General features: G+C 39.8%; 1 protein-coding gene across 9 annotated transcripts in view; it reads right to left on the reverse strand.

The window, feature by feature from the left end:
* ENAH (ENAH actin regulator) overlaps positions 1 to 13,359 on the reverse strand; it is a 169,281-nt gene that overhangs the window by 84,877 nt on the left and 71,045 nt on the right. For all 9 annotated transcript variants that reach the window (XM_047755463.1, XM_047755461.1, XM_047755457.1 and 6 more), the window contains exon 2: positions 3,200 to 3,365. In XM_047755463.1, the coding sequence (XP_047611419.1) occupies positions 3,200 to 3,365 (166 nt within the window). The remainder of the gene's footprint in view (positions 1 to 3,199; positions 3,366 to 13,359) is intronic.

The following is a 13,359-nucleotide window of genomic DNA, read 5'->3' on the forward strand; positions in this document are numbered from 1 at the left end:
CTCCTAGGCTTTATATATCAACATTACACTGGTCTCACAAAACACTCCTCTTTAGAACAATCTGCACAAAGTAGTAACTTGAAGGTTTTAAATTGTTTATAAATGCTCTAGACTCCCTCATTTTTTAAATTTTGGGGGCAGATTATTAACTACTGATATATTTTATGATTGAAATATATTACATATTTACACCTTTCTGTCAGTTTGGAAAACTGTATTTTTCTACAAAATGGCCCATTTATTGGTATAAAGCTATTCATAATATTGTCATATATTTCCTTACTATTAACTACAGTGATATCTCTTTCCAATCCTAGTGTTGTCTAATTGTAACTTTTTTGTATGGTTCTGCCAATTTTTCTATTGAGTGAAGCAGCATGTGTTAATATTTTCTATTTATTTTTATATAATTAATTTTCTATTTATTTTTAAGTAATTTTTTTCTCTTATTTTTCATATTTCCTTCTGCTTTCTTTGGCTTTGCTTATGATATGCCATTAAGATTTGTCCATCTACCTAGGGGATATTATGTTAAGTAAACTAAGTCACACAAAGAAAGGCGAATATTCTATTATTTCAGTTATATGCAGAATCTAAAAAATAAAGTAAATCAATAAACATAACAAAACAGAAACAGATTCATAGCTACAGAGAACAAGCAGGTTGGGGAGGCTGTAGAATCTGTCCATCTAAGGACAGCTCAGACGTCCCACAGGTTTCTTTTGTCACTCAGGCCAAGGTCTTTTTTGTTTTTATTTTTAATATTTTCTAATCTTCATAATGATTTTATCTTAGTGTCACAAATTATTTAGAAGTATGTTTTAAATTTTCCAACATTTTAAGAAACATTCCATTTGTCAAAAGTGCAAGTCACAGGATAGTTTACTTCTCTCATGAATAAAAACTTGAGGGTTTCATATGGAAATTTCCTGACTTACTCAGACTTCTGTTTTCAATTCAGGTATACTGACATACATCCATTTCAAGTGTATAAAATAATGATTTGATCCAATTATTTTTAAATATTCATTTTCTTTTTTGCCAACGTTTAAATACTTTTAGGTTTGTTCATCAGTATATTAAATGACCAACTTACCAAATTTACCAAAAATTTATTTTACAGCTATTAGTTTGGAATGTTGTTTTAAAAACGTTCAATAATTTCCACAAAGTTCTAGTTGTCTGGTTTTCATCTTCTCTCTAAAAGCAGCATCTCAGGGAGTATTCCATTTATCTCTGGCCTAAGTCACTGCTGGGACACTTTGCTGGAGGAAAGTCAAAGACGAGAGCAGTACTCAGGACAACCTGGGTGCCAGCCTGGCAGGGGAGTTCCTGCTGCAGAGACTGGGGAGACCAGAGAAGGGTGGAGCAATGGGTGCAGGTAGCAAAGGGAGTGGGGCTAGGGAGGAGAAAGAACAGGAATCGACTAGGAACCATGAAGTTTCGGGTTCCATCCCCGGCCTCGCTCAGTGGGTTATGGATCTGGCATTGCTGTGAGCTGGGGTGAAGGTCACAGATGCAACTCGGATACTGCATTGCTGTGGCTCTGGCATAGGCCTGCGGCTACAGCTCCGACTCAACTCCTAGCCTGGGAACCTCCAGATGCCACGGGTGTGGCCCTAGAAAAGAAAAAAGAAAAGAAAAAAAAAAAAAAAAGACCAGGGTAGGGGGTGGAACACAGGGAGAGAAGAAGGGAGCCAGAAAGGGCAGGCTGGCTGGGACCCGGACCATTCGCATTAAATAGCTACACTCGCTAAATTCAGTGAACTGCTCTTTCTGTAAACAGATTCAGGTCTCTGGAAAGTTCTCTCCAGGGGAACAATGCATGTGTTTTTGCCATGTGCCCTAGGAGTTCAGTGGCCTGCATTCCGCTCAGACAGAAACAAACTCCTTTGCCTACCTGTGCTGATGAGGAAGATTTTTCTTAGTTCTCCCTTTACGGTGTGCAGCCCCATGAAGAGGTTCAGCTTTAGGCAGACCCCAGTTTCAAAGCCCAGCCTCTCACAAGCCACAACCCTACCTGCACATAGAGCAAATCTAAGTCCCTGGATATTAGCAGTTCCTAAGTTCTTTCCCAAAACACAGGGCTGCTGCAGCGTCTCGTTACACACCATACATGTCGGACCCACCTTTCTTTAGTCAGAGCTCAGCTGGAAATGTGGTACAGTTTTCCTGCATGTGCTTAACAACGCTTGATTTCATCATCTTGCCAGAACCGAAAGTATCCTGTAAATCTGATCTTTATGAAAGTCCTCACTGCTGTCAGTATACAGGTAAGGCTAGCAAGACCCTACCTACATTCCCCTCTATCTACTGCTCCTGATCTCGTAAGGCCCAAAAAATCAAGTCATCAGATAATCCAGTCACCCTTCCAAGAAATCAGAGCAGGGACTTAGTAAAAGCTTAGTTATCCTGCCATGAATTACAAAAGCCTAACTATTCCAGAAACCTTAATATCTACAATTTTTCTACCATATTTGCATTTAACAATATTTCCTGAAACTACTTATATTTTGAACTCTCTCCTCTAGTCCCATACCCCGTTATTGCGGGTAGGAAATTAATTCCTTAAACACAACCTGCTACTTAATGTGATATTTCACATTTTAGTTTGTCTTGTATTTACTTTAGGCTCCAAAACCTAGGTAGTTTTAAGGCCAGAGGATCTAATGAATATTCATAATCGAAAACCTCAGATTTATATTCTTGAGTGATTAGTTTTGGTTTTTTTTTGTTTTGTTTTGTTTTGTTTTTTTTGTCTTTTTGCCTTTTTCTAGGGCCACTTCTGCGGCACACGGAGATTCCCAGGCTAGAGGTCGAATCGGAGCTGTAGCCACCAGCCTACTCCAGAGCCATAGCAACATGGGATCCGAGCCGCGTCTGCAACCTACACCACAGCTCACGGCAACGCCAGATCCTTAACCCACTGAGCAAGGCCAGGGATCGAACCCGAAACCTCATAGTTCTTAGTCGGATTCGTTAACCACTGTGCCACAATGGGAACTCTGAATGATTAGTTCTAAATCCTCATCTAAAGATAGGCTTTATATAAAGCAGAAAGGGTGGGAAGGCAAACCTACATTCAGTTTTCCCCATAAGGATTATTTTGACTATATGTTTTAAAGCACCACTTTATATTACTGAATATGTCAAGTCCTTGTGAAATCCTACATGACTTTAAGAATGAACAGACCCTTACCTGATGGTCCTGAATCTTCCTGCCCACCACTCTGAATGTGTTGTTGCCTGTATGATGATATATGTGAACTCTGCTGAACCCAGTTGAGCCACCAGCTGGCACCCACTTTTTATTGGCATCATCGTAAACCATCACAGCAGCTCTTGCCTGACAGATACTCTGTTCACTAGGGAGAAAAAAAAAAAGCAAACTTAATATATTTAAAATATGCGAAGTTTCCCACATAGCCTTGAAAACAGAGTTAGGTGACCTAGCAGTCGGTCAACAATGAGTGCTTTACTGGGTGCTAGAAACAACAGTGAACAAAATAGATGCTTCCTGCCCTTCCGGGTGGAGTCTAATGTGGAAGACAGACAAAAGAAAAGGAAGTGTAAAGAGGGACCAGGAGGAGGAGGTCGGGATCCACAAAGAGCGCTTCGGCAAGTGACATGACAAGTGACGTACGTAAGCTGTCTTCTAAATCTGAGTACCAAATACATTAAACTAGTATAACAAGTATAAATTCATCATTTAACTCTGTGTGTGTAGACTTATTTTATAATATTGGTGAATTCTTTGTGATCAATCACCCCTCTTTACTGGCAAAATTACTTTTATCATCGGGCTTTGCTTTCCAGGTCTATGTAACAGACCCTGCTCAGCCCTATCGGCCCCTTGAGATACTCAGTGGACACTAACTGCATTAATGGCACCAGGAACTGAGTCCCTGACTCCACTCAGGCAAGATAACATCCTATATCTCAAATTTCTTCACTTACAATGAGGAAGTAAAATGAGATGATGTCTACGGATCCTCCTAGATTTTAAATTCTAACCTTCACAGCAGTGCCTCGTCTGCCCACTGGCATCTCTCACAAGTGTCCTTATCTTAATAAATCTATTTCTTGCTTATCAAAAAAAAACAAAATTCTAACCTTCACAAAAAAAACAGTAAAGAAAAACAGACCTACTCCATGATAGAATCTTTAAATGTCAGCTTCATCTCAATTATTTATTACCAAGTAAGCCTGAGATAAATGAATAAATAAAATGCAGAGATGATCTTAATTCCATATTAAGCACTAGTTTCATCTTCCAAATATTCCAAAACACTAGCAGGCAAAAAAGACTGATTGGAATTTTATTTTATACTGTATTTTATTTTTAAAAAAAAATCAAACACCAAAACTGAACATAGACGCAAATAAGTATATTAACTCCATTGGGTCAAATGACTCAATCGCCACATAGAAAACTCAGCTCATGCTCGTATCTCATGCTCAAGGAGCTGTTAATGGAAATGCTAAGTAAATCCTCAAATCCCATCTTTGATGAAAGCATTCCTCATTCCACCAGTTTTAGCATCAAAGATTTTAAACGGTAGATCCTGTGGGTTCCTCCCCAATATACTCAAACAAAAAGTCACTCTCATGCCCTCCCTTCTTACCCACGCTCCTGGCCCATTTCTCAACAATGTATGTATGTGTTTTACAGGATTTGCCGTCACTTAATGACAGAGGATCCTGGGAAACCTAAAGAGGTCACAGTACTAAGCACAAAACCCACTTGGAATGGTTATAATTGTTTATCATCTTCCATTAGCTAAATCTTACAAAAACCAACTTGTAACTATACCTTTGTGGCACCAAAATAAATCCAGTGTCTAAATTTACTGTCTAAATTTTTATGCTGCACTGAATTTTTTTTTTTTTTGGGGGGGGGGAATAGACCTGGAAATAAAAACAAGCCAATGACTAAAGCTTGAATTAGTCTTAAAAGCTCAATTTAAAAAGTCTTTGTCAGCAACTGGAATCTCTTCATCACTCACAACAGAAATACTTGTTAAGTGACTGCATTTACATAACCCTATAGGAAGATTAAACGAAACAAGCTAAGACAAAGTACTTCTTACAGTATACAATCTAAGAAACAAATTTACCAACCAACTGTAAATAACAAGTCAATAAACAAATCTGCAAATAAATACAGAACAATATTTTCCAGTTTTCAAAAATTAATATTTTTGGACATATATGATGTTTACCAAGGTTCAATAAATAATTTCTTCTGGAGTTCCCACTGTGGCTCCTTGGTAATGAACCCTATTAGCATCCATAAGGACAGAGGTTTGATCCCTGGCTCCACTCAGTGGGTTAAGGACCTGGCGTTGCCATGAGTTTAGGTGTAGGTCACAGACGTGGCTCAGATCCCACATTGCTGTGGCGGTGGTGTAGGCCGACAGCTACAGCTCTGATTCAACCCCTAGCCTAGGAACTCCCATATGCCATGGGTGCAGCCCTAAAAAGAAAAAAAAAGAAAAAAAGAAAGAATGTGTCTTCAAGGAATTCTAGTGGGGAGTTCCCATCACGGCTCAGTGGTTAATGAACCCGACTAGTATCCATGAGGATGCGGGTTCAATCCCTGGCCTCACTCAGTGGGTTAAAGATCTGATGTTGCCATGAGCTGTGGTGTGGGTTGCACGTGCAGCTCAGATCCAGTATTGCTGTGGCTCTGGCTGTGGCATAAGCCGGCAACCACAGCTCCTACTGGACCCCTAATCTGGGACCCTCCATATGCTATGGCCTTAGACAAAAAAAAATAAGTTCTAGTGGGATCATAGAAGCTAAAGCAATAGTTAAACCCCTATTTTGTAAATTAGGTCATTCCATCTCTCAAAAAAAAAAGTTAAGAAATCTAAAACCAGGAGAGTTATATATAATGTCCCAACTTTTTTCCTCCACCTTTCCTTTTCCCATTGCTACAGAGTGGGCTGCTAAAGACATGCCAAATACTGAAGCACGCAGTCAACTAAAGAGCTTTGACTTGTGCTTAATTAATCAAGGCACATACACAAACCACTTAGCAATCAAATGTCTGGTGATTTCAACTTCCTTGGGGAAATTATAACCATAGAAACAAAGACATCTCTAAATGAACGTATCAAAATAGCCAAGAAAGGACAAAATTGCAAAAATTAGCTGATCAGTCTTCTAATGATACTGAAAAGAAATCTTCAAAATGAGATGTTAGGGATACAAATCCAACTCTAAACAAAGCCAAGAAGCACCTAGAGAAGCTAAGATTAAAGGAAGGGAAAAAAAAAGAGTAAGAGTTGGATAAGAGTTGAAATGTTATTAGGGATGTAATCGTAGCCACACAGGTTATATGGCAAACTGTGAAGATACAAGTGAAGCCCCAAATAACTTCCATTTCTAGAAAACATCAGGCACTTGGAAAAGCCACATCAAGGTCCAGCCAGGAAGGGACGGCACCACCTCCTGGGATGCTTAGTGATCTAGTCAGGTCTGGCCATTCCTTTCCACACACCTAGAACTTCTCACTAAAGACACACACATCCTGGAGTTATTAAAAAATACTTGGTCTTTGTCCTGGTTCCTGGAATAGAACTCCTAAAACTCCTGGCATCTACTGAGCAGTAAGAGTGTCTTTGGTAGCTAATGAGATGACTAGGCTTCCAGACGGGGGCTAGGAGCCAGAAAGGCCAAACCACTGATCAGAGGGTAGGTATTTTCAGTCCCACCCCTTTCCCACCTCTAGAGAGACTGTTCTCACTCACCAATAGCCAAGGACTTAATCAATCATGCCTACACAATGAGCTCTCCATAAAAACACCCCAACAAGCTGAGGTGCTGGTTGGGTGGCAAGTCTGGAGAGGGTATGGAACTCTCCATCTCTTCCGTCTGGCTGCTCCTGAGTTGCATCCTTTATGATAAACCAGTAATGGTGAGTAAAGTACCTTCCTGAGCTCTGGGAATCACTCTAACAAATGATCGAGCCTGAAGGGGAGGCATGGGAACCCCTGAATTGGTAGCTAGGTGGGCCTAAGTGTGGGTAATCTCAGTACACCACTGGCAGTGCCAACTAAAAATTGTCATTTGCCATCTGGCTCTACAAGAATGAAGCCACTAGTCACTGCAGTGGCTGAGCTTCAACATCCCTGAAAGGAGTTCAGGGCGGAGATCAGGAGTGAGGCACTCTGTGGTCTGGGACAAACTAGCAGAACCAGCCTTCGTATAGTTAAGATATTTTCAAGGCTTCATGAGCCCAATTTCCTGCATCTTCTCCTATCTAGAAAAGCACTACAATCACGAATGGAGATATCTGCTCCTCATGACTAGCAGCACTCTTGGGTCAACATCTGTGCCTGAATGCTCGTAACCCCATTCACCCGAATCACGTTATACCGACCCTCCCCCAGCCTCTTCAGAGCAGAGCTATCCAAGAGGCCTTCTCCCAGGGCTACGGTCCTCATCTGGCCCCAAATAAAACTTAACTCACTATTTTTGCTGTTAATTTTTTTCTTTTTTTTAGCTGACAGCAGCTGTTGTCTAAAGTGGGGGCAATCTTGAGGCACCGAGCCCTCAACCTATGGTGTCTGTACTAATTCTAGATAACTGGCGTGTGAATTCAGCTGAATTGCTGGACATCCAGCTGGTATCCAAAACAAAGAGAACTGGTGGTTGATGTGAAAAGAAAACCACTCACGACACCAACTCCAATGACAGCGGACACAATAAGCCAGGGGTACCCAGTTTTGGATTTCACAAACCCATTAACTTCAAAACCAACTGGCTCAATCAAAATAGAATAGGTACACAAAATGTTGGCCTACTTTCCAGGGAGGACCCCTTCAGGAGGGGGTACCACCATCACTTACTAAAATGAAGACTTCTGGAACTTAAAAATCTCAAAATAAAGACAATGTAATATACTATAAACATTATAACTAGCATTCTATATAATTCTCTATGTTGTCCACTTTTTTTTTTTTTCATTTCTCCCTGGTCCAGGGAAATACTTATAAGGCTGCTTTGTATGTATGACTATATAACTGGCCTGAGTCACAATGCAACTGCCTATACAAGCACTAGAGCAATGATAGGTTCAGCATAGAGATTCTCTTTTTATTTGTTCGTTTTTATTTTTTGGCCACATCTGTGGCACGTGGAAGTTCCTGGGCCAGGGAATGAACCCAGGCCACAGCAGTGACAATGCCAAATTTTTAACCACTAGGCCACCATGGGCCTCTAGCTTAGAGAGGTTCTTCTGATAAGAATTTTCAGCTTTATCTAGGAGGAATTTTAGATGAGAAAACCAAATGAGTGAATTTCTAAAATGCTAAAATTTCAAAAATTCACATATGTGCAGTTTTTCAGGGAAAAGTAACATGGAAGGAAGGCAAGATTTAAGAATCACAGCTACTGAAGAGTCAAAAAGAAAAAAAAAATCTAATGACAATCTAAATGAGCACAGCAAAAAAGACAGAAATTTTATTACCTTTATACTATTATTCTGTCCGCATTATAACCACCCACAAAATGAATACCTAGTCAAAGCCTTCAACATTCTGAGTCCGTAAAGGAACAACCCAAAAGATTACATGACTGTATTACTAAACCGTAGTTTTGCGAAGATCAGGCACTAAATTAGCCACAAATAAAAATTTCATTTTATGACCAAATGCAATTGGTGTATGTAATCGGTTGCACTTCATCTTCCTGATGTTAATTTTTTAAATGAAATTTGGCATTAGAAGGCTAGAGATGGCTGGCCTTAAAAAAAAGTATAGGAGTTCCCATCGTAGCATGGTGGAGACAAATCTGACTAGCAACCACAAGGTTGCGGGTTTGATCCCTGGCCTCACTCAGTGGGTTAAGGATTCAGCATTGCCGTGAGCTGTGTGTGGTATACAGGTTGCAGATTCAGCGCAGATCTGAAGTTGCTGTGGCTATGGCCGGCAGCTACAGCTCCAATTCGAACCCTAGCCTGGGAACCTCCATATGCCGCAGGTGCGGCCCTAAAAGGGCCAAAAAAAAAAGTATAAAAGCCATGACACTACAATCCAATTTTGTGGCTTTGTCAAAATTAATTTCCGTATCTAAGTCAATTTTCCTGAACAGGTATATACGTTGGAAGAGAATGCTTGCCCAATTCTATTTTTACAGGTACCTATGAATGAAATGTTTCTTGGTATTTAACAACTAAACTAAGGATCCTTTGGCTATTCTTGTATGTGCTATTTATTGAGGTTGCAATAAAGCCAAGTTTTTGAAAACAGCAACTTCCTTTCAAAATAATCACTGTCAAAGAAAACATGAATATGCAACGCCTAGGCACATAGCAAAGCACTGTTTAAATACTCGTTCAGTACATAATTTAACAAAATTCTGCTCATCAAGACCTGAATCAAATACCATTCCTTCTATTAAGTCTTTCTGGAGTCCCCAAGCTCCTTCCCCCTTGAGTTCCCACAGTGTTCATTAATTTTTCCACAAGGAGGGCTCTCTGAGGAGGCAGTATCTGAGCCATAGGGAGGAGCTGGGATTTTTACTCCAAGAGCACTGGGAAGCCACCTGAGGGCTCTTAAGCAGAACATGGCTTACACAAGATGACTCTGGCTACTATTAGAGAAGGAATTCAGGAAGACAGGCAAGGAAATCAAGAAAGCAAGCTTGGAAGACCAGTGAGACATGCACTGTTTGGGCCAGATTTGGCCCAAACTAGAAATAAAGGAGAAGGAAGCATTATAGGACAGAGACATCAAACAGAGGACACAGGATTTGCTAGTACAGGTAAGATGAAAGAGAAATACTATGGATATCGCCCAGCATTTTACTGATTCTCCCAAAGTAGTATGTGACATGCTATAAAGATCGTCACTGTTGTAAGTCATGGTCCCGATGAATTTACTTCCACACACAAATGAACATATCTTCAGCATCTCTGAAAAAGGAGAAGGCCACGGATCTTCAAGTGACAGAGCCTAGTCTGCGTGAAGTTATCAAGACCTGTACAGTAACCTCTACTCTGCTACCAACCACTTCGAGAGTTTACCCCTAAGAGAATCAGCATCTTGTCTGTTATGATACCAAGTCATTCTGTGAATCAAGATGTCAGCTATTAGAAGATAAAATATTAAGAAAGAAATTACACAAAAAAATAGGAATTTTAAAGACAGTATTTCCATCTTATTCTCTGATGCCAACTTTTTTTTTTTTTGCTCAAGGCTGCAATTTTATAACATTTCAGGTATTAAAAAAGGCTTAGAGTAAACACAATGTTAGATTTCAATTCCACAAATCTTTTTCAAAGCTACATTCCACGGCTCCTTAAGAGTTACAGAAAGACCATGCATTTAAATCAGGAAAAATAAACATGTATTTTTTTCCCAATAGGAAAGTAAACAATACACAGCATGTTCTATACTGTGTTAAGCACTAAAGAAGTTACGAATAGAAGACTTTTTCTCTAAGTTCACCACCCTGGGCTCTAGTCATCCTGAAAACGCAGGGGTCACTGCCCTTCCCCCTGCCAGGTACTCTGTCACCATGGCCTGTCAATTCTACTTCCTAAAAAACTTCTAAATTCATTTGTCCCCTTCGCTCACAATGCTCGAAAGCTTTAATGTGGGCCCTCCCTAATTTCTCATCTGGATTATGTCTCCTAACGTATTTCTGACCACAATTTGACTCCCTCCTCCCAATGCTTCCAGAGGGAAATTTTTCTAAATCAAATCTCATCCCATGACTGTTCTGCTTAAGATACTCCAAAGACTCGTTTCAGGATAAACACTGGCTTGGAAGCATGGCACGAGGGACCCACTATGAGCTGGCCTCTTTCTCAACATGTGCGCTTTCTTTCAAACACTTACAACTTGTTTGTTACGTGTACAAGACCCCATTCTACTCTGCTGCTGCTAAGGGGGGGCCGTGAGTATGCACCACAGCACTAACACTTAAGCCAGACTTGGCCATACACCTGGCCAAGTACTTGGCACATGCCCTGTACTTTCCTCCTCCCAAATACCCCTGCCTGATACTGTCCTTAAAATTTAGACAAAAGTGTCACATCCTCTGGAAAGCCTTTCCTCTCCCACTGAAAATAGGGACTCACTCTATATGGGGAAAGAATCTGAAAAAGAACGGATGTGTGAATATGTATAACTGAATCACTTGGTTGTACAGCAGAAATGATCACAACATTGTAAGTTCAACTATACGTCAATAACTTTTTTAAAAATAGGGACTCACGCTCTGTGTTCTCACCATAGATGATGCATATTAATCTTTCCAACATCATATAAAACCCTTGAAGAGCTGGCACTGTATCGTTTCATCTCTCCTAATTAAGATGCGCTCAAGGAGTGACTTGGAAAGTAGTGTGCAATATTAACTGCAAAAAGTAAAATCTACAAGCTTTGAATAAGAGCCCCAAAACATGCCAGTGAAAGTTCCCTTTTCTGACTTCCAGCGCCCAGATGGATGATCTCAGAGGTCTTCTCCTTTCCATCTATAAAACATACCATTAGCACTAAAAAACTCAGTTTTAAGCTATAAACTACTCTGATCACCCCATACTCTTCTGCTCCCAGCATTTAGGCTGGATACTTAAGTCAGCTAGGTTTGTGACCAAATGAATTCATTCCAACTGTACTTGTAATTACACAATTTAAATATTATATAAATGGGGAGTTCCCATCATGGCTCCATGGCGACAAACCAGACTAGTATCCATGAGAACAAGGGTTTGATCCCTGGCCTCACTCATTGGGTTAAAGGATCTGGCACTGCCAAGAGCTGTGGTGTAGGTCACAAATGCAGCTCAGACCCTCCATTGCTGTGGCTGTGGTGTAGGCTGGTGGCTACAGCTCCAACTCAACCGCTAGTCTGGGAACTTCCATATGCCCCAAGTGCAGCCCTACAAAAAAAAAGACCAAAAAAATTATATAAATGGATACAATGTGACTATACAGAAATTCTATGAAAACTAAGTTTCTATCAAGATGAGTCACTAAGAAATTGTGAGATACACATAAAAGATGGGGAAACCACACATGCCTAGCAGAATGCTACATTTGGAATTTCTTGCGTATTTAAGTTCTCTCTCTACTTTAAGAAACCAAAGCTGAAACTTAAGATCAAACAGAGGCATGCTTTAGGAAAAGAAAAATAATAAAATAACACAAAGAAGGTCACAGAATTAATACGTAAGTTATAAAGTAGACTAAAATGTTCAAAGGTATGTGTCATTTTTAAGGATACCAAACTCTTAACTAGGTCAATCAATGAACCAAAATCCCCAGTATAGACCATATTACATTACACGGGCTTCTACTACAGGGTACATTTATAAAATACTAACTAGCTTTTCTCCTTTCATATTCCATTCATAAACAGAAAACTTGCTAGGAATAGGGGGGTACTGCTTGCTAATAACAATTAGGTGCTGCTGTCATAGCTCACTGATGGAGGGATACAGGAAAAACACTGTGAATGTCACTGAGAAACAGCAGATACAAATAATGGCAGTGGACACACTTGTTTTCTGCAAGGCAAGAAAATCATTTGGGAGGCAGCAGCTCCAAATACATTGAAAAGCAAAACTCCCCTTGAAGACCATACAGCTATATGCCATTCATCTTTCTGAGAAACATTAAAGGTTTAAAAAAAAAAAGTGAAAATATCAATGTCACCACTAAACTCTGCATCCCACATCCATATGCGCATGCAAAGTACAAATGTAATCTAACAGCCACAGAACCACAGAAAATGAGCCATATATCTAAAGCAAGATAGCTTGTTTTAGAAAACATTTCAGCGAAATCTGTTGGATTATCCTGCAGGATTAAAAAAAAAAAAAAACTCTTAAAAAAATGCTGAGTTCTCCTGTGGCACAGTAGGGATCCAGCATTGTCACTGCACTGGCTTGGGTCAAGGTCACTGCTGTGGCGCAGGTTCAATCCCTGGCCCAGGAATTTCTACATGGCACAGGCACAACACCCAAAAATCTTTAAATTAAAAAAAAAAAAAAAAAAAGGAGAAATCACTAGGTTAACTAATATGCAGAAAAAGTACCTGAAAGGAGGGGTTTATTAGATGCAAATATGCATGCTTAGGCCTGAGAGTAATCTTTTAAAAAAATATTTATGGTACCATTTGACTTTAATTATCAATACATCTTAAAAGCATAGAATGTGCAAAATTCTATAAATTTGACTTGGCCAACAAAAAGAGCCTGCCTCTGCCAACAATATAGCTGGAGAGAGAGGAGTAATAAAGAAAATGAAAATTCAACAATTTAGATATTCTTAAAACCATAGGAAAATAGAAGAAAACCTGGATGGAATTTATAAGAGTCTGTGAAGAGAAAAGAAAATGAAA

The sequence above is a fragment of the Phacochoerus africanus genome, chromosome 12, assembly GCF_016906955.1.
Source record: "Phacochoerus africanus isolate WHEZ1 chromosome 12, ROS_Pafr_v1, whole genome shotgun sequence".
Taxonomy (NCBI): Eukaryota; Metazoa; Chordata; class Mammalia; order Artiodactyla; family Suidae; genus Phacochoerus; species Phacochoerus africanus.